This window comes from Gossypium hirsutum, chromosome A03, assembly GCF_007990345.1.
Source record: "Gossypium hirsutum isolate 1008001.06 chromosome A03, Gossypium_hirsutum_v2.1, whole genome shotgun sequence".
Classification (NCBI taxonomy): Eukaryota; Viridiplantae; Streptophyta; class Magnoliopsida; order Malvales; family Malvaceae; genus Gossypium; species Gossypium hirsutum.
Genome location: NC_053426.1, coordinates 7,622,744 through 7,642,715, shown reverse-complemented (window position 1 = coordinate 7,642,715; position 19,972 = coordinate 7,622,744). Strand labels below are relative to the sequence as shown.

Here is a 19,972-nt window from a genome sequence, read left to right as displayed (position 1 = left end):
GGGAAAACGGGAAATGGAGTGGTTCGGATCTTTCTGTGATTTTTTTTTCTCATTTGTTCTCAACTTTGGTCAAATGGAGTTGTTTAAGGTTCAAATTACGACTAGATTTAGTCCATATTAATTTTACATATTTTACTTATTTATTTTATGATGTCATAATTAATTTAAATGATTAATTTTGTTAATTATTTTAATTAAAATTATTGATATAATTTTTTTTTCGTAGTATTCCTTTCTAACTAGTTATGGGGCATAAAATTTTTGGTATTAGAAAGTGGAACTCTCCATAAGTTAGGCCGGATCCTAATAAAATTTTAAGTTTTTTTGATAGGTTTAGGTTTGGCCTAGTCTAAAAATGGGTCTAATTTTTTTGCCCAAATTTGACTCAGATTATAGATGTTAAATCTTAGCTTGGGCTATATTAAATTTTTTAGTTTATTTTTTATATAAAAATTTTAAAAGATATAATACATCAAAAGTACTAAAAATATTAAAATACATGTTTCCTAATAAATTGAAAATAAATTTAAAAAATCTTTATGTTTAAATAACACTGAGATTTATGCAACTTAATAAGCTAATGCATCTAAAAATAGTAGCAAAATTAATAATAAAATAATAGTTGTACAACATCTAAACAATAACAACAAAATAGTAGCAAGATAATAGTGAAATGGCAGTAAAATAGTAAGAAAATAACTTTTTTTTTATAAAGTTGGACCGAGGGCCTAAGAACCTTACTTAAGACTCGACCTGTTTTTTAAACAGATCTTATTTTTTTGCCCAAATTTATTTTTTTAACTTATATTTTTATCTAAACTCTCTTAGTTTTTGAATAGAACTTCGAATCAAGCCAAGTAACCCAGCCTATAAATAAATCTAGCCAGAAGTAGGATGAAAATATAACCCTAACATTTGATCTTGTCAGGGTGCATTTTTTTTTCCTTAAAAAAAACTTGGTTTCAAGGGTGGGACTAATTTTCTATTAAGAATTTCAAGTTCGGTTGGGTTTTCATCGAATCTGCACTATCTCGACGTCGAAACTTTTAGCAAAATATTCTCTCTTTTTTATATTTTATAACTAAATTTATAATTTAATTAGAATTTCTTTTAACTTTTAGAAGACTTTAAGATTTTTTTACTAAACTTTAGATAAATGTTTTTAAATTTTATAAGATTTTATAATATGTATTTTAACATAAAAAATTATTTAATATTTTAGCCGTATTTCTTCTTTTCTTTTCAGGTTAAATTTAAGTATTAAAATTTTAAAATAAACTCGAATTTAAAATTAGAGATATAAAATTTGAATCGATGTCACCTAGAGAAGAAAATTATTATGCCAAACCCGCTGTCCTCTTTACTTTTAAAATAGTGTTTTTAAGAAAATAAAATCATTTCAGCATTTTAATCCAGATAATTAATAATTTTAACTATTTAAATTCACTAATAATATTATAAAAATAAATTATGAAATTATGTAAAATTAAATTACAGAACCAAAACCAAGATTTGACCCTGTTTAAGTGGCTTGGAATTATGTTTGGGGTTTAAAAAGTGTGAGCCAGAGTCCACTTAGTTAAAACATATAGGACATTGACAAAGCCCAATTGGTCCAATTTAATTTTAATAGGGCTTTTACAACTCAAACCATAGCCCATTTTAGGATTAGAAGGATAAACTGAAATGACCCATTTGACCCCTGCATAGTGAAACTCTTTTTACTTTCCATCCCAAATACCTTTTATCAACTTTTGTATGGAAGAATTAATATATTAGTTGGTATTGAGTTTGATATTTTTTTTTCTATTTTTATTTATTTTTTATTCAAGTGATATTTTTATTTAACAAAACTTATACATTTTGGTAACTAAAAATAACAGTATTAAATATTTACTATTAATATTATTATGTTCGAAATTTCATGATTTTATCAATAAAATAAATTTAATGTTAATTGTGAGTTTATTAAATTTTACGTTTAATTTGTTAAATATTGTCCGATGATTGTATGTTGTTTTTTAGTTTTAAAATTGATTTGATAAAAATTAATTACTAATATTATTAGTAAATTATGAATTTTAATCAAACCAATCTTGAAACCTAAACTAAACATTAAAAAAAATTAACAATATTTCTTTAAATATCAAAACGTATAGCTTTTGTAAAATACAAATACCGCAATAATTAAAAAAAAAACATGGTATAAATACCATATTGAAACTAGTGCAAAATTTAGGTACCTAACAATATATTAATTACAAATTTTACACTTGTTCAAAAAGTCTTTTAAAAATTACATTTTTATTTTTAAAAATTAAAAATTATAATTTAATCATTCACATCTTTAGTGTTTTTTTTGGTCAAATTTTATAATTAATATATTCGTGTAATTATACAAAATTTAAAAGTAAATTAAATAATTATGAATACAATAATTATACTCGATAATAAAATAAATTTTAACAAAAAAAATTGAAAAAGCTAAGGTGTTGGCCCTTCCTTGGTTAAGTGGGTTAATATCAACTCCAATCCCTCTTAATCATAAAATATTAAATTTAAGCTTTTTGTAAACAAATTATATCACAATATATTTTCATGTATAAAATTACATAAATCCTATTTCATATATATCATTACATATTTGACCAAAGTTAATGTATAGTTTAGAGATTTATCCCATATAAAATTTCATAAAATAAATATAAGAATACTCTTAACTTGGATCTAAGTATATGAACAAAAAATTAGTATAAAGAGAAAACATAAATTTTCTCTTTATCATTTTGGCTAAATGCGTTAAAAGGCTAGGGTTGGAGTCAATTCCAGTGATCCAGTCTTAACGGTAAAATTATACTTTGGCTCATCTAAAAATATAAAAAATTGATTTGATTTTTTAAAATTATAAATATATATGTTATTAAAATAGTGAAATTGTACTTTTGCTTTCGTTAAAATTACAATTTAATTTCGACTTCCCCTAAAAACAGTTTCTAATTTTGTCCCTGGGTTATATGGGCAACCATATCAATGCCCACCCTCATTGCACAGACAAAAACCAAGATACTAGATGAATGAGACCCATCAAACAGATCATTAAGAAACTAAGCTTCCATTAGTGAGTCTAGTTCAACAATTACTTGCAAATAATGGGATTTAAATTAAAACAGAAATTAACAATTCATTGATTCATAACATTGATGGAAGAAACAAAAAAAAAAAGTTGTAATAAGTCAAGTCTCGAGATGAGGAAAAAAGTTACAAATATTGAGATTTAAATTTCTACATTTAATATCACTTTTTAATCTATACACGTTAAGTTGAGTGATAAATAATTCAATAAGATTTAAAAATTTAAAATTTTGATAGTATAATCAATCATTCAATATATTGACAGCTGCAAAAAAAAAAAAGTGAAAGTGATAATAAATGCATCATGCAGTAGATGTGGTAGCTTTAAATCATAAGATTAGATATTTTAAAGATGAGTTAATTAATATAATCTCCCAATATAGAAATTCTGATTTTGTCCATAATGTATGCAAATTAAACTTCAAATTTTGTTGAAGCAGATATATTGAGAAAAAAAAAACAGAAAGACAAGAAGCATGGAATCTTCTTTAAGGTAGATTTAGAAACACGAAAAATCTTGGTTATGGGGTCAAAAGGGGGGATATGGTACAATCCCTTTGTTAAAGAACCAATCTCCTTGTGCTTGTGGGATAAGATTAACACAACCATTTTTACTTTTACAATTTAATCCTATTTTTACTTTATAAATTCTAACCAAACCAACATGTTTTTAGATACCATCAGGATTTGATTTTGACATTTTTGTGAGTGTTTTTGGTCCATCTGTCCCCTTTTCAATCTATCACATTAGCTCTGCCTCTTTCGCCATTCTTCTTTTAGGGTGAGTTGATTAACAATGGTTGGGTTAAATTTAGGGATTGAGGTTTTTTCTAATTAAAATAATCAAGTTAATATCTTCAAAATTTAAACATTAGTTTAACAATCAATTAACTACTTGAATCAATTCAAATTATTTCTCATTAGACTAATTTCACTTGTTGTATGTAAAAATATTTATTAAATTAATTAATTATGAAAATTTTATAGTGCGAGAGAGTAATGTATATAAACCATTGTTATTGCTAAACTTTCAACGGCAAGCTATGCGACTCTTTCACTAGTTTTATATACAAAATAAACTAAATTAATTGGAATAAATTAAAATTATAAATTTTTATTTAAATATAACATTTTAATTCCAATAAAATTAGACTCAGAATATCATTAATTATAAATAAAAAAATGTGGTGCGCCGACCCAATACCCAAATTTACGTTATGGAGATCCTTAAAATAATCCCTAGATGCCGACCCTTTTTTTTCTACTATTTTCTATATCCTGCCGTCTAATTTTAGTAAAAAAAAACAACAACTCCAAAACCTACCAAAATATTTAAGACCCTAAAGAAAAGAACAGATAATAAAAAATTATAAAAATGTAAACAATATCAACCATTCATTTTATGACACGTATGTGATTACACGTTCCTTTTATTTTTTTTTAAAAATTATATGATAACAGTTAAATTTTAATTTTAATTTTCATATTATGTTTAAATTTAAAATTAATTTTTGACGTGATTTGATATCTCAATTTTTAGAATGTCTTTAATTAATCTTAATGTGTTATACTGATAAAAATGTCAACATAAATTTTGTAAAATTGTTAATGCCACTAAATTTTTTTATTAAATTCAGATTTATTACAATATTTTTTTATTATATGACTACTAAATGTATATTTTTTAATCAAATTTTAATATGTAACACTAGTGAATTAATAGAAGCATTTTAACGGTATTAACAATGGTACTTAAATTTTTTAAATTTATAATCATAGTGTTTTTATTTTAAAAGTTAAGATTTTGTTTGTAAAAGCAAATAGAATAAGTACAAGTAGCAGAGAAGAAGAAGAAAAAGAAAGAAGATGACATCAAGTTAGCCCCACTCAGATTGGAAAAAATAAAATTGTGATGGAGTTGCAATCAAAAGTGTGCCAATGTTGGGGACTCATCATTTTGCTTTATTTGTGGGGAAGCCATGTTCAATGTTTGTCCAACATTAACATGCTAATTTAAAAATGCTTTTTGAACATTAAACATATATTATTTGGTGTTATATGAAGTATGATACAAAGGTCAAATGTGAAGCTAAGATTGGTTTCCAATTACCAAATACTTACCTAATTCAGGGTTTTCCATGAAAAATGAACCTATGCCTTTGACTAACAATAAAGAGATGTTGATCTTATCCTAAGTTTGATCCCTAAAATCAATGTTGATATGGCTGTGTCTGGGAAATGATTAAAACTCTTAATTTTATAATTTCAAGTAAGATAAATTTTTTAATAAATATATTTTTATATACTTCTTTTCACTTATAATATAGTGTCTTATAATTCAGTAATCATAATTTTTTTATAAATAATTTCTTATATCTTAATGCAATTACAATTAGTTTCTATACTCTGAACTATTCGTAAGGAGTGTATTTAATCTTTGTACATTAATTTAGTCATTTTTAGTCTCAATAAATTTTTTTAAATTTTGAAATTTTAATATTAATCAAATGATAACCGTTAAATTCATTAGATTATATTATATTTAAAATCTTATGTGACAAACATATTATTACATACGTAATGCCATTTAACTTGTTATTTCCATATAACTCACAAAATCTTGTTAACGGATTTAATATCTATTATTTAAATTAAAATTAAAATTTTAAAATTTTAAAAATATAATAACTAAGATTGATCAAATTAAAGAGCATGAATTAAATCTGCAATTTTATGCATAGTAAATTTTAATTAATAAAACTTAACCAAACGGATTTATATATATTTTTTAAGTTGAATTAACCCTATAGATTCGTGGCTCATCCAGAAGACAGAAGGTAAAGTGCAAAACAAATTTGTCACTGCTTGTCTCCCTAATTTCTTCATACTGCACTTTATCGTTGCAGTTGCATGTCACGCGAGGGGCTCAACTCAAAAGCTCATGCCTTGGGGGACCAAAATCATGTTGGTTTTCAGCAGTCTCCCTTTATTATTATTATTAAATCTAACCCTGAATGACGGTGGTGATGCACACCCTTTTTCTGCAGAACATTCCGACCCTTCATTATGGAAACCATTTGAACATTGTAATTAAGAACACCTGTGTTGGCACTCAAAAATGTATTGTTTACATCAGAATAGACCCACCAACACCAGGGCTACACCACTTTTGAATCCACATAAAGGTAAAAAGTTGGGTTGGAGGATAAAGAGTTTAATATCTTTTAAATAAAATTGAGTGTTAAAGGAGCTCAATAACCAAGATAAAATCATGCAGTATGTGATGAAAGAGTATAAAATTTTAAAAAATTGGGAGACAAAATTAAAATTTTCATATTAAAATTGCTTAGATTGAATTTTTTATTTATTTATAAGAGACGTCAAAAATAGAAAAAATTATTTAATAAAAAAGTTAAAAAAATCAAATTGAATTATTAATACTCGAGAAGAATTAATGTTGGAATTATACCATTAATCATGGAGGCCCAACTATGTTATGTAGAGAAGTGATTGTATGAAATTATAATTTTCCCTCTATCCTTATCCCTTTCTAATAATGTAGATTCACAATTTTATACCATCCCTTCTCTACTTATTATCGGGAGAAAGGATTGTATGAAACAGTGATGCCATATCATCTGTATCTCTTTCCAATAGTTTTATGCCACATCAGTATTCTTATCCTGAATTTTAGGATTTTATCATTAAAAAAATCAAATCCAAATTAAAATACTGAAATTCAGGATAAACTTCTGAAATTCAGGATAAGAATATTGATGTGACATAAAACTATTGAAAAGGGATACAAATGATGTGGCGTCACTGTTTCGTACAATCCTTTCCCTATTATCGGAGAGCGAAAGGGTATAGAAAAAAGGGGAATATTTGTGATGATTTGAAGATGATCAGAAAGCATAAGTACACCAAATTTCATCTTTAACAATTGGCTCTTAAAAGAAACGAAAATGTTCTGACAATAATCCCCCAAAAAGCTTACATTTGATTTGTTTACATTAAAACTCAAATGTTAATTAGTATCTAAGCACGCAACTAGACAAGGGAAAACACACTCTTGTTTTTTTTGGAAAGGAAAAAACCCTAGTCCTGCTTTTTGTTTTTTATCTGCAATGGAGTTTTGAGCAATGGAGGTGCTGCTGCTACAGTTGCAGATGGCCAGAACTGTGCATTTTTTACCCTGGAAACGCTTGCTAGCACATTTGAGGGAGTTACATCACCAATTACTGTCACTTTCTTTGTGGCCAAATCTATACTGAAGGATGTCACTCCTGCAATTAACAATTTTGCACAAAACAAAAATAACCCCATGCCTTTAAGTTTCGTGCATAAATTAACTAATAAATGTAGCCCATTTTGGCTTAGTTAGTTACCTTCCATTTTTGAAATATGTTTTCTTACTTTTCCTTCACATCCTTTGCAATGGATTGACACCCTCAACACCACTACCTGCTATTGTTTTGAACCACAACTTAATTGCTGTTTCTTATGATCAAAGCAAAGAACAACGATCAAACACTAACCTGGTCCTGAGACCGAGCCGACGAAGATGATTTTAAAGCCAGAGAATCTTCGGTGCTTACACCACGAGACGGAACCGCCGGTGAGACGTGATCGGAGTCTGATAACCAATCTACAAAGGGTGTATCACTTAGGAGATACCTAGAGGAACCAGGAGGACTGTTGAGATCATGAATATCAGCTGAGCTTTTTCGACGTACATCACTCGGCTTAGCAGAGCTCTTTCTACTCTTTTCATGGTGAGGCAGCCCTGGAACTATAGGTGCATAAGGCTTCGAACGTTGCCGGTCGAGTGGTCTGTGGCCTCGACGGACCATGGAACGATGGTCCAAGCTAGAGCAGATGGCTGTTGAAGCTTGAGATGCACAGAAAATATCCATTCCTTTCATGTTTGGAGAAAGAAAAGCTAATAGAGTTAGAGGGCAAATTAATCTTAGTTTTAAAGCAGGTGAGATTAAGGGATAGAGAGGGACGTTGGTCCCACATTGAAAGTTTTTGTTATTTAATCATATACATCCGGAAACGTGATTGAAACTTGGACCTTCAAAGTTGTGATTAACTTCAGACATTATTTTAATGTTACTCAACTTTGTATGAAATGATTAGTCCCACTAATACTATTGGGGGTTATAGTTTTTGAAACCAACTAGCTAGCTTCATATATGATCGGCTTATTTGTTGGGCTATATAGCTCTTTGAAACCACCCAATAAGGATGTAGAAATCATTACAATGATCTTCAAATGAAGAAGAGAGAACGGTTAATGGAGATAGCAAAAACATGATGGAATTTGGATCAATTCATCTACATATTCTTGCATTCGTGTGTTAATATAGAGCTACTGTTATGAACTGCTCACAATTATGAAGCCACAGTGTAAGATGAAGATTGATTGTAATGATTATGCCACTTTCCCATCACAAGGGTCCCCTTTTACATGGCAAACCCAAGTTCCATCATCAATCAATTGCACATTGATTACAGCATTTAGTGTCCACCACTTTTGTTATCAACTTACTTAGCTGCCTTTGCAATCTGCATATTCTAGGATATGCTTTTTAATTCCCCTATCTCTATATTTCTACCTATGTAATCCCATTGTCTGTCTTGAAATGTTTGTATGCCTATTATGTGAATTGTCGCTGGACTAATTAAATTAGATCATTTCATGGTTGATCATAAGGGCTTATGCCAAGCTCTAAACTCTCACAATATATCACTTTCTTCACTAAGTAATTTTTTTTATGAAATGTAATATATGAAGATTTAATTTTGTCTTATTTTACTCTAAATTAATCAAATACTAAACACGTGCTGTATTTTTATTAGATGTAGTATATTTTTTAGATTAAATGAGACTAAATTGATAATTTAAATATCACATTTGACTAAAAAAAACTTTAAATATCTAAACAAGAAAAACGATATGATTTAGAGGCTAATTTTATAGTTAAGCCTTAAAAAAGATTCCAAGATACTACTCCATTATTGATAGCTTACTACATTGTTAGCACAAGACTCCAAACACTTTTAAACCCTAACCATTGAGTCTTAAGACATGGTGTGAATTACTTTCAACTTTGAAGCTCATATATATAATATGGAAAAGAAGCTTTTTCTTTAGTTTTGTTCACATGAAAGATAAACCCCCACAAATTACAACTTGTTGATTTCAAAAAAGTGTTTTTTTTTTTGGTGGGGACTCATAAAACAATGAGTAATTCCTCACAAAACATCAATAACATAACTTGCATCATTACCATATCATTTTGGGGATTTAAAATGATGTTTTTCTTTTTGACAAATAATTAATGAAACTAACAAAAACCATTAATTAATTTGTATATAAAATTTGTTTTTTTTTTTAAATCAAGGATCCTAAACTTTCCATGAAAAACTAAGCATGAAAAAACTGCACAAACAAATCACATACACATACATAAATCACTATAATTGTTATACATGAATACAAGTACAAATACGAATTATTATATATCTAAATATGTAGAAAAAATAAATATTTAAAGTATCGGATGTAAGGTTATCCATGGCAATTCTATGCATCTCCCTAAGTCAAACCTTTACTTTATGAATAAATAAATAATCACGCGTTTAAAGCTGTGGGGGGCTTTAATTAGTGGGCAGATTAAGAGTAGCTAACTAACTTTCTTTTCTTTTAATCCTCTATAAAATGCGAAGAATTAATTATTGAACTCACTTCAGTGGATAGCTTAAAAAGCAATGATTGAATTTACGCACTCTACTAAATATCTTTCTTTTAAAATAATAATTGTCCAATAAACGAGTTTCAAGCAAACTTTAAATAATTTATTAAATGAATTTTAAACGATTATGAATAAATTTGTTCGTGAACATAAATATATCTTATTCGTGTTTGGTTCATTTAATAAACGTGCATAAATATGTATGGTTAATGTTTGCTTGATAAATGAATATAAACAAATAGAAATCAAATTGTTTATCGAATACTCTGTTCATTTATAGCCTTATTAATTTTATTAGACATTCTCAACCAATTGCTTAAATTCTAAATTAATATCTAAACTTCACAATTTTCTAATTAATTGAGTCTTTAAAGTACTAGTATCATGTCATTTAGGTTCTTCCATTGCCCTATTATTAGCTTAGATGTTAAATACTACATTGGATTTAGCATGGAGCTCATTTGTAACACGTGAATCAAATGTCAAATATATGTATACTTATTGTATGAACAACTTAAATCTAAGGAGTTTAGCTCAATGTTGTATGAACCGAACTAAACTGATAAGTCAAAATGGGAGTTGATGGGGTATTAGTCTAAAGAGAGGCAAAAACCGGTCCCATAAACCAATATGGGCCAGTTGAGTTTAGCTAAAAAATTAGTTGGTTCGATTTTTATAATTTTTAATATTTAGTAATTTATTTTATTTGAACAGGCTGACTTAGAAATCAGTGATATGATCGATTCAATTATCTATCTAATTTCAAAAACATTGGTTTATTTTTTTTTCATAAACAAAATAAGATTGGGCTTTCACAAGCTCAAAATGTTTCAATTATTGGCCCATGAAAAATGAAACAAGGCCTTTCACACGCTTTACCAAATTAGGGTTTATTGGCAAACTGACATTAAAAGCGCGAAAGTTATCAACTTTCAACTTTGCACTCTCCGGACCTTCATCACCACAAAGGGAGAAAGAGGCAGCCACTCATGGGTAATGATAATGACAATAATAACAATGAAAAACCCATTTTTAATTTTATTCTTAAATTTTCGTTTACATCAATTGTTTAATGATAGTTTTGTTAATTTCTTCTTTACATTTTTTTGGGGGTTGTTTATAGCAATGATTAAGGTGCACGAGCTAAGGGACAAATCAAAGACGGAGCCAGCTCAAGGAATTAAAAGCTGAACTTTCTCTACTTCGTGTAGCGAAGGTCACTGGTGGTGCTCCCAACAAACTCTCCAAGATGTAACTCATTTCCGCTCTTTTCTTTGATTTCCATTTGTTTTTTCTTTCTCGATTTTAGTATGGGTTTTTGATCTTTTTGGCGTTGGGTTTTTAGTAAGGTTGTGAGGCTATCTATTGCACAAGTGTTGACAGTGATATCCCAGAAGCAGAAGGCTGCATTGAGGGAAGCATATAAGAAGAAAAAGTTTTTGCCTCTTGATCTCCGTCCCAAGAAGACCAGAGCTATTCGCCGCCGCCTCACCAAACACCAGGTTAGCTATGGGTCACCTTCATTACTTTATTTTCACTTTTGTTATAATACGGCAACTCTTTTTATATTTCACTTATTGGCATTTCCAGATCCTTTTGTTTTAGTAATCTTCTATGAGAAAATGTATGGAAGTGGAATTATATGGTCCTAAGAAGTGCTCTCTTTTCCATGGAGATATGTTGAACTTACTTGTAAACCTATCACTTAGGCTGCTTGAGTTTGTTTTGGATTGGTTCAATCTAAGTTGGGTAAATCTGAGTTCTAAAACATTTAGAGCTTGTTTGGTTTGGTGTATTGGCTAAGCCAATACACCCCTAATCGGTGGGCCCCATTTAATCCCACTTCAATCCTATGTTTGGTTCAGGGTATTGGCTAATACCCGTCTATTACATTACACCCCTAATCCTCAAAATCCACCGATTTCTATTACGTTCCTCTTTCTCAGATTAGGTGCTGCTTGAGTTTTAGACCCTGTTTTACCCTCCTGTTTCCCCTTTCCGTCTTCTGTTTCTTCCTTCTGTCTTTCTTTTGCTGAAGATTACAATAGAATCGACGCTTGGCCTTCTCAACCTTTTATTTTCGGAGTTTACTGCAACTGGAAAGGAAAATTCATATTTCTAACTCTCTTTTGCTCTCAAATTTATATGGATTCCTGTATTTTAATTAGCTTAAGTTCCGAGTAGATTTCTATTTCTTAAAGGTTTTTGTTGCTGGTGGAAATTGGAACTCGATTGCAATGTAAATTGTCTCGTTTTCTCTGTTTTAATTAGCAATGTAAATTGCTTCAAAACCCAAGACTGAAAAACCAGCTACTCCTCGAACTACCACTCGACCCTCTGGGATTTTTAAACTTACCCCTGTTTCTCCTACTTTGGCTCGATTCCTTGGAGCCCCAGAGGCTTCCCGTTCCAATGCTGTTAAGCATATCTGGAGCTATATCAAATCCCATAACCTTCAGGTTCTCTCCATCTCTATTGCGTCCTATATAAAGTTATATTGTTTGGTCTAAATAAATGTGGGCTTGAGTAAATATCTGGGAAAATGTTGTTCAATTTTGGTAGTTAATTTGTACCATTTATTAATGGTTCTTGTTGCGAGTTGTTTGCTTGATGGCTTTATGAGGTTTCTTTACCCTTTCCATGGGCATTTGTTCCCTCTATAATATTTTTTTTGTGCTTGTTAATGCTGGGGTTTGGACCTGTTTGGTGTTTATTGTTCAAGAGTAGTTAAGCTAGCAGCTGTAGTAGGATTAGTTCATTAGGTAAATAGTTCTCTGTGATTGGATTCAATAATTCAATTATATCATCAATCAGTTCCGAGTGAAATGTTTGCCGGATTCTGTTTGTTCTAAATTCATTCCACATTATGTATGTTTGATCTAAATTGTTAACCACTATGGTCAATAATTGATAAACAGGTTTTTTGTGAAGAATTTGAACAGAGTTGTGTATGCTTTTCATTGCAGTTTCCTTTGTGGTATTTGAGACTAGATTGTTTTCACATGAGCTATTGGCAATTTCGACTACACAGTCCGATATTATCGCCTCACTCGTTAGTTTATTTACTTGAATATAGTTATGAAATTGCAATGGTTGTTTGCTGTTAGGGGAGATTGATGATGTGCTGGATATGTGATTTCAGTTTGGTATGATCATTGACTCTTTTGCTTTTTTTGAAATTGACACTGGCTCCTCTATTAGTAATCAGATTGTATTTTGTTTCTTTTACTAAAAATAGGTAAATTAATATTTGTACATTACATCAAAGAGCAAACTGGTCATTCTTTAGTCTTCATACCTTAGTATGAGGTAGATGCCACGTGTCACATTATTCTATTAGTTATGCTAGTTTTTAAGAGTACAAATGAATGAAATTTTTAATAGAAAGGATTAATTTGTTCTTTGATCTAATGGACAATGAATAATTTAAAATACAATTTGATTCCTATTGCAGGGCCTCCTTATACTTTTACCGCCATTTGGATGTGCTTCATTTGGCTGGTGATCTATTCCCCTCTACCCCATATTTGTCTTTGCTTTCATCTGTCATTGGGACATTTGCTATTTTTCTTCATTCATTCTTCATCTCAAGTTGTGTTGCTCCTAAACTCTTCAGTACTCGATTCAACAATCTCAAAATCAATATATACCCCAAGACTTGTTCTACTTGTATGAACCTACAAGTTCCACAGAAAGATCATTCTCGCCAAAATCATGAAAAATCAACAATGCTAAATACCATGTTTGCTATTCATTTCTTTAGTCAATTCATTCGAACAAATGACATCTTAAAGAATCCATCTTGGAAAATTTCTGGGAAAATGTTGTTCAATTTTGGTAGTTAATTTGTACCATTTATTAATGGTTCTTGTTGCGAGTTGTTTGCTTGATGGCTTTATGAGGTTTCTTTACCCTTTCCATGGGCATTTGTTCCCTCTATAATATATTTTTTTGTGCTTGTTAATGCTGGGGTTTGGACCTGTTTGGTGTTTATTGTTCAAGAGTAGTTAAGCTAGCAACTGTAGTAGGATTAAATTTTATGAATATTCATTTGCTACAGTTAGTTTCATTGATGGAGATTGGATTGTTATGGTTCATAAATATAAGTTTAGCCTTTTCACAGTTTTATATATAGCTTACATGCTAGCTCGCTATTTCATTTTCCTACTAGCAGGTTTTTGTGGTGTTTTAGTTCTCTTCTTTCTAGATTTCTACCTCCTAAGCAACATTTTCACCCTCTACTTCCTTTCTATCCTTTAATGCTTGCTCAATTATGGTTGTTTTGAAATATAAAACTAGTCACTTTTATCTCAGGAAGACAAACAAACAACAAAATTAGTCAAAAATAACCTGCCTAATCACATGAACCCTCTGAAGTCTGAACAAAAAATAAAACCACTACTGAACTGCACATGATATCTCACTTTAAAATTTTCGTTTTCTACAACTTTATAAGCATCAAGATTGGGAGAAAGAAACCAAAACATAAAACAACTTTGTTTCACTAAATGAACAAGGATTCCTCATGGTACTAAAAGTTCCTCATGGTACAGTGTATAGTTAGAGGAATTTGAATTATTCATTAAGATTAAACTTTGTTTGCTGAATTAATCATTTTTTAGCCAATTTATTTTATAGGTTATTATCTAGTTGATGCTGGATACACAAATTGTGAGGGATTTCTTGCACCATTTAGAGGACAGCGATATCATCTGAACGAGTGGCGTCAGGGTTATCAGCCAAGTTCTCCGCAAGAGTTTTTTAATATGAAACATACCTCAGCACGTAATGTCATTGAAAGATGCTTTGGCTTATTAAAACTTAGATGGGGAATACTTAGGAGTCCATCGTTTTATCCTGTAAGGGTGCACAATAGAATTATTATTGCATGTTGTTTGCTCCATAATTTTATTCGAACCCATATGAGTATTGATCCCATTGAAGCGGAGGTGGGAGAAGGATTACCTACTAATGTGGTGGATGACGATGAACTGAATATAACAAATATTCATCCATCGGATGCTTGGGCTACTTGGAGGATGGAACTAGCCAACCAAATGTTCGATGAATGGCAAGCATCTAGAAATTAGTTAGGTTTAGGGACAATTTGAGTTTGAATTGATTTGTTGATGTTATTTTATGTATCTAGTTTATTAAACTTTGGTAGTCTTTGATTACAATTCTGTATTGTACTAAACTTTGTTGAATTATAATTTAATTATCTTTTCATTCAGCATGTGTTATAAATTTAAATTTAGTATTGAACTATCGATATAATATATATAAACTGTTCACCTTTTGATTCATGATATTCAAAATAGTAAATGTGTATTTGTTTAAATACCAAAATAATTTACCAAAACAATTTTATTAAAATATAAGAATTTTACAATAATGTGTATCTGTTCACCTTTTGATTACAATAATCATTTACCAAAACAATTTTTTGCTAATTATAAGAATTTTATTAAATTATATATTTTAATTAAAATATATTTAATAATAATTATGTTTAAATATGATTAAATTATTTATTATTGATATTAATAATCTTATTAAAATTTAAATAACAATAACAAATTTCTGCTAATTATAAGAATTTTATTAAATTATATATTTTAATTAAAATATATTTAATAATAATTATGTTTAAATATGATTAAGATATTTATTACTGATAATAATAATCTTATTAAAATTTAAATAACATTAACAATAATCATTTACCAAAACAATTTTCTGCTAATTATAAGAATTTTATTAAATTATATATTTTAATTAAAATATATTTAATTATAATTATGTTTAAATATGATTAAAATATTTATTACTGATAATAATAATCTTATTAAAATTTAAATAACAATAACAATAATCATTTACCAAAACAATTTTATGCTAAGAGTATTCTAGTCATTTTAGTTTTTTCCATTATGCTATTACACCTCTATTCCATTCAACCAAACACAAGATTACTATTACGCCTCTATTCCATTACATTCAACCAAACAGTGGATTAGCTATTACACCTCTAATCCAATACACCTCTAATCCCAATACACCTCTAATCCAATACACCTCTAATCCAATACAGCGAACCAAACGCACCCTTAGGGTATTACGGGTTCAAGTAGTTTTAAGTTTGGATCAATTAAGGGTTCAAGTTATTTTGGGATTAAGTCATTCGGACTTTTTAGTTGAGCTTTTCGTGATGGATCATAGCGGGTTTAGATAATGTCGCATCATTTCAAGTTACTTGTTTGGACATGTAATTAGGCATCTAGGGTGTTTGTTATGTTGCTTTTGACATTGAGCTCTTGGGTTATGTGTTATGGTAGCAATCTTTGAAGACGGAGAGGGAGAAGAAGAGGGAGATGTACTTTCCACAGAGGAAGTATGGCATTAAGGTGGAAGCTTTTGAAATTTATATTATGAGGGATATGCCCCTTTTTTTTCATTAGATTTTAAATGACTACACAATGATATGTTATTTAATTTTCATTTCTTTGTATTTCCTTTTATTACCTTCATCTTTCTCACTACTATGAACTGTTGGAACTTAGAGAGTGTTTTTGTGTAGCTTTTTCTTTTATAATTTCTAGATTGAAGGGTTGCTTCCCTCCTCCCATCTTACTCATGTTTCTCATAAGAAAAACTAATGTGGTTAGAGAACCAGTAAAATTTTGGACGGTGTTATATGAATATGATCTAGCTCGGCCTAGAATTTAATTTGAAGCATCCCGATGAAGGGATTTTCATAGCATTGGAACAACTTTTGGAAAGTTAAGATTCTTTGCAAGGAGAAAGAGTAAAAAATTCCTTTATATCATTATTTGTTGCACAAAACCTCGTAGTGGTTTTGAAAAATTAATGCATTATGACATAATCAAATTTCCCATAAGCCAAAAGAAACAAAGACAATGAACCAAGGAATCGGTGGAAGGTGTACCCATTCCTTTGAGGTGACATTATCTTGAATCCATTCCTTCCACTTTCTTGGTCAAAGAGATTTAACTCGACAGTGAGAATAAATTAAATTCCACAATTGTTGGACAACATGATAGTTTCGAAATAGATGGACAATAAATTCTTGTTCACTTGAGCAAAAAGGGAAAAGATTTACTATATTCATACCTCGACGAAGTATAAAAGATCGGGCTGGGAGAGCTTTCCATCCACATTTCTGAAGGAAGAAATTTAGTTTTGGAAGGAGACGAGCTTTCCAGATTAAATTCCAAAGAGTTATACTGCAACTAGAAGAGGTGGCACTACATGCCTAGATGAAAGAATATGTACTTGTAAGAGTAAAAATCCAAATTTCGATGGACGCTAACAAACAAAATCCAAGCCCAGCCCAGAAGGTGAGACAGAGGTACTTAAGAACTCATTAATCACCTTTTGTGAAAGTTGACAAGAAATCGAATGATGTTTATTAGGATCTTAACTGTACAGGTCCAAATTCATCCGGTAAAAAAAAAGTCCATTTACAAATAAAAACACAAGTCCATTTACAAAAAAAAAAAAACCAAGTACAAACCTAAAACCCAAACTTTATACTAATCAAAAACCCTAGTTCCCTACCAAACACTTGAGTCATTGCCCTCGACATGTTAATAGTCACACCATCCAAAGAGTCTGTTGTTACCTACGCCCTTAGGTTTCTAAAAAATTTTGAAAAAAAAGGAACGAAAAGATTTAGGTTTTTACCTGTTGGCATTTCACCGCCGTCGTGGGTGGCCCTCTTTGACTTGAAAGGCCTTCGAATCCATTAGGATTCATCGAGGGCCTCATCGAATAGGGAGAAATTGAAAGGTTCTTTTTGCTTTTTGTTGAGTTTTGATTGGGTGTCTGGGGATTTTAACCCTAGATCTGCATTTTACGTATTAAAGGGCTCAAAAGAGGGACTTTTGAGACAATGGTGACAAGAAATAGAAAAAGAGAAAAATAGTGCCTATCAGTAAAAGAGAAAGTTCCAAGATGTTCGAGTTCGAGAGGATGCTACAAAAGGAGAATTGTTAGAAAGCCAAGTTGAAAAAGTTGGACTGAAAGCCCGGATAGCGGAGTTGGAAAGGTCTTTGCGTCGACATCGTAGTCGCAACTTTGTTACTGAGTTGAAACCAAGCCAGGCTAAGAATGATGAGTTAAAAAAGTATATAGAAGAACTTGAGGCCTCATTGCGGAATTGTGAATTATGAATTGAGCTTCTCGAAGAAACTAGGGAAACAAATAATAAATATTGGAAAGAGCAAATCCAACGCTCTTAGGGGCAAGTCAGATATAGGGACCATGTTATGAGTAGAGCTTTGGCCCAAATACGAGAAGTGATGGACCAGTTGCAAGCTTTAGTCGTCCAATCCAAGTCGATGTTTTGAGCCTAAAATATGAATTAGAGTCGAATCGAGGCTAAGAATTAGCTTGGCTTCTTAAGAAAGTTAAGGTTTTGAGTGTTAAGGCAATGTCATATATGTGAAATGTATTCGTCTTATGTAAAGGAACTTGTTTTTTAGTAAAGTTGTTTTAATGGAATTGAATTAGGATTAATGTCTTTTTGCATACATCTTTACCATTGATTGGCATTGCATTTCATTACATGCATTAAATTTTAAGAAAATTCCTATAATTAATCAAAGAATTGTGATAACTACCTTGGAAACTATTGAGAATTTACAAACCCAACATCGTTACAGTACTCGTGGTAAAACTAAAGCCATGGATCAAAGAGTAGAAAGGTTGGAATAAACCTAGAAAGATATGCAGGACTAGTTGCAAGCACAGTTGCAAGATTATGTAACTAAGGTGCAACAAGATATGACAAATCAGATATAAGAATTTCAGAGAAACATAAAAAGTCAGTTAACCCAGTTACTAACTGAAGGAGTTGACAAAGGGAATAATACTATTATAAACCTCGGGGATGAAACGAAGACCTTGCATACCCCCCGGGTTTTACCCTAATGCACATCCAACCTCAACAGGAGATGTATCAACGAGGAGTACCTGCCATTATAAGACTGTAACAGCACTAGGCTAGCACTTTAGGACCAGTGAATTACCCTGTGGCTTCAGGTTCCAACCCTGTAGACCACCCAACTAACCCCGTTGTCCCAAATTTAGATGATATAAAGGAAACGAAGAAGGTGAAAGTAGAAATTCCAAAATAGTTAGAAAATTGTTGCAAATGGCTAGAGGAAAAATTTAGAGTAATAGAGGGCGCTAGCATTTTTTCTAGAGTTGATGCCAAGGAGTTAAGTTTGGTCTCAGACTTAGTGCTTCCATCGAAATTTGAAACCCCAGAATTTGAGAAGTACAATATGACCAGTTGCCTTAAGGCTCATATTATGATTTTTTGTAGAAGAATGGCTAGATATGTCAACAATGATCAGTTGCTTACCTTCGCTCATATCCAACAATACAAGTACTTAAATCAATAGAGAATCTTGATATGCAATCTCTTAACCTAAGAAAGAGAACAAACTAAACCCTCAAAAACTAAATTGGACAAAACAAGCAGAACAATTTCAGTTTAATAAATAATGAATAAGAGCAAACACTAGCAGAAATTTGACAACAAACTTATGTTGTAAACCTTTCTGTCGAAGCAATGAAATATGTAATCTCTTCGACAAAGCCAGTTGCAGAGTTATCAGAAAGAAAAAGAAAAATATCCAAAAGAAGAAAGAGAAGAAGGAGAATAGACGTTTAAAAAAATGAAGTTTTGAAAAAGAATTTAGTTATTTTAAAATAAAATAGAATAATTTTACAAGGCAGCATAAAAAATATTTTTTTTTTACCGCTTTCGCAAGGACTCAAACATGAGAGCAGAGAGTACATAGAAGCTTAACCATTAAACCAACAGACTCATTATTGACTTTTGTTGATTGAAAAAAAAATTTATGTCAGATGATCAAGGATAGAGGTTAAGACAAAAACAACAAAACTTCAAAGAAGGAATTTGAACATAAGACCTCAGACACATATTCAAAACACTTAACCACTGGATCAAATCAATTTAATTTGCAAAATTTTCAAAATCCTAACTCAAAATCAAGACATAACCACTCTTGGTTTCGTTAACCCAA

At 30.4% G+C, this 19,972-nt stretch overlaps 1 protein-coding gene and 1 pseudogene across 1 annotated transcript; one reads left to right on the top strand and one right to left on the bottom strand.

The window, feature by feature from the left end:
• Window positions 1-7,060: 7,060 nt before the first annotated feature.
• LOC107887989 (protein SODIUM POTASSIUM ROOT DEFECTIVE 2) lies at window positions 7,061-8,520 on the bottom strand. The gene is made up of 3 exons (XM_016812186.2): window positions 7,671-8,520; window positions 7,521-7,596; window positions 7,061-7,418 (listed from the first exon to the last, which is right to left on the bottom strand). Exons 1-3 carry the CDS (start codon window positions 8,055-8,057, stop codon window positions 7,231-7,233), a joined length of 651 nt encoding a protein of 216 aa, XP_016667675.2. The 5' UTR covers window positions 8,058-8,520; the 3' UTR covers window positions 7,061-7,230.
• Window positions 8,521-10,882: 2,362 nt separating this feature from the next.
• Window positions 10,883-16,624, top strand: LOC107887529 (60S ribosomal protein L35-like; annotated as a pseudogene).
• The last annotated feature ends 3,348 nt before the right edge of the window (window positions 16,625-19,972 follow it).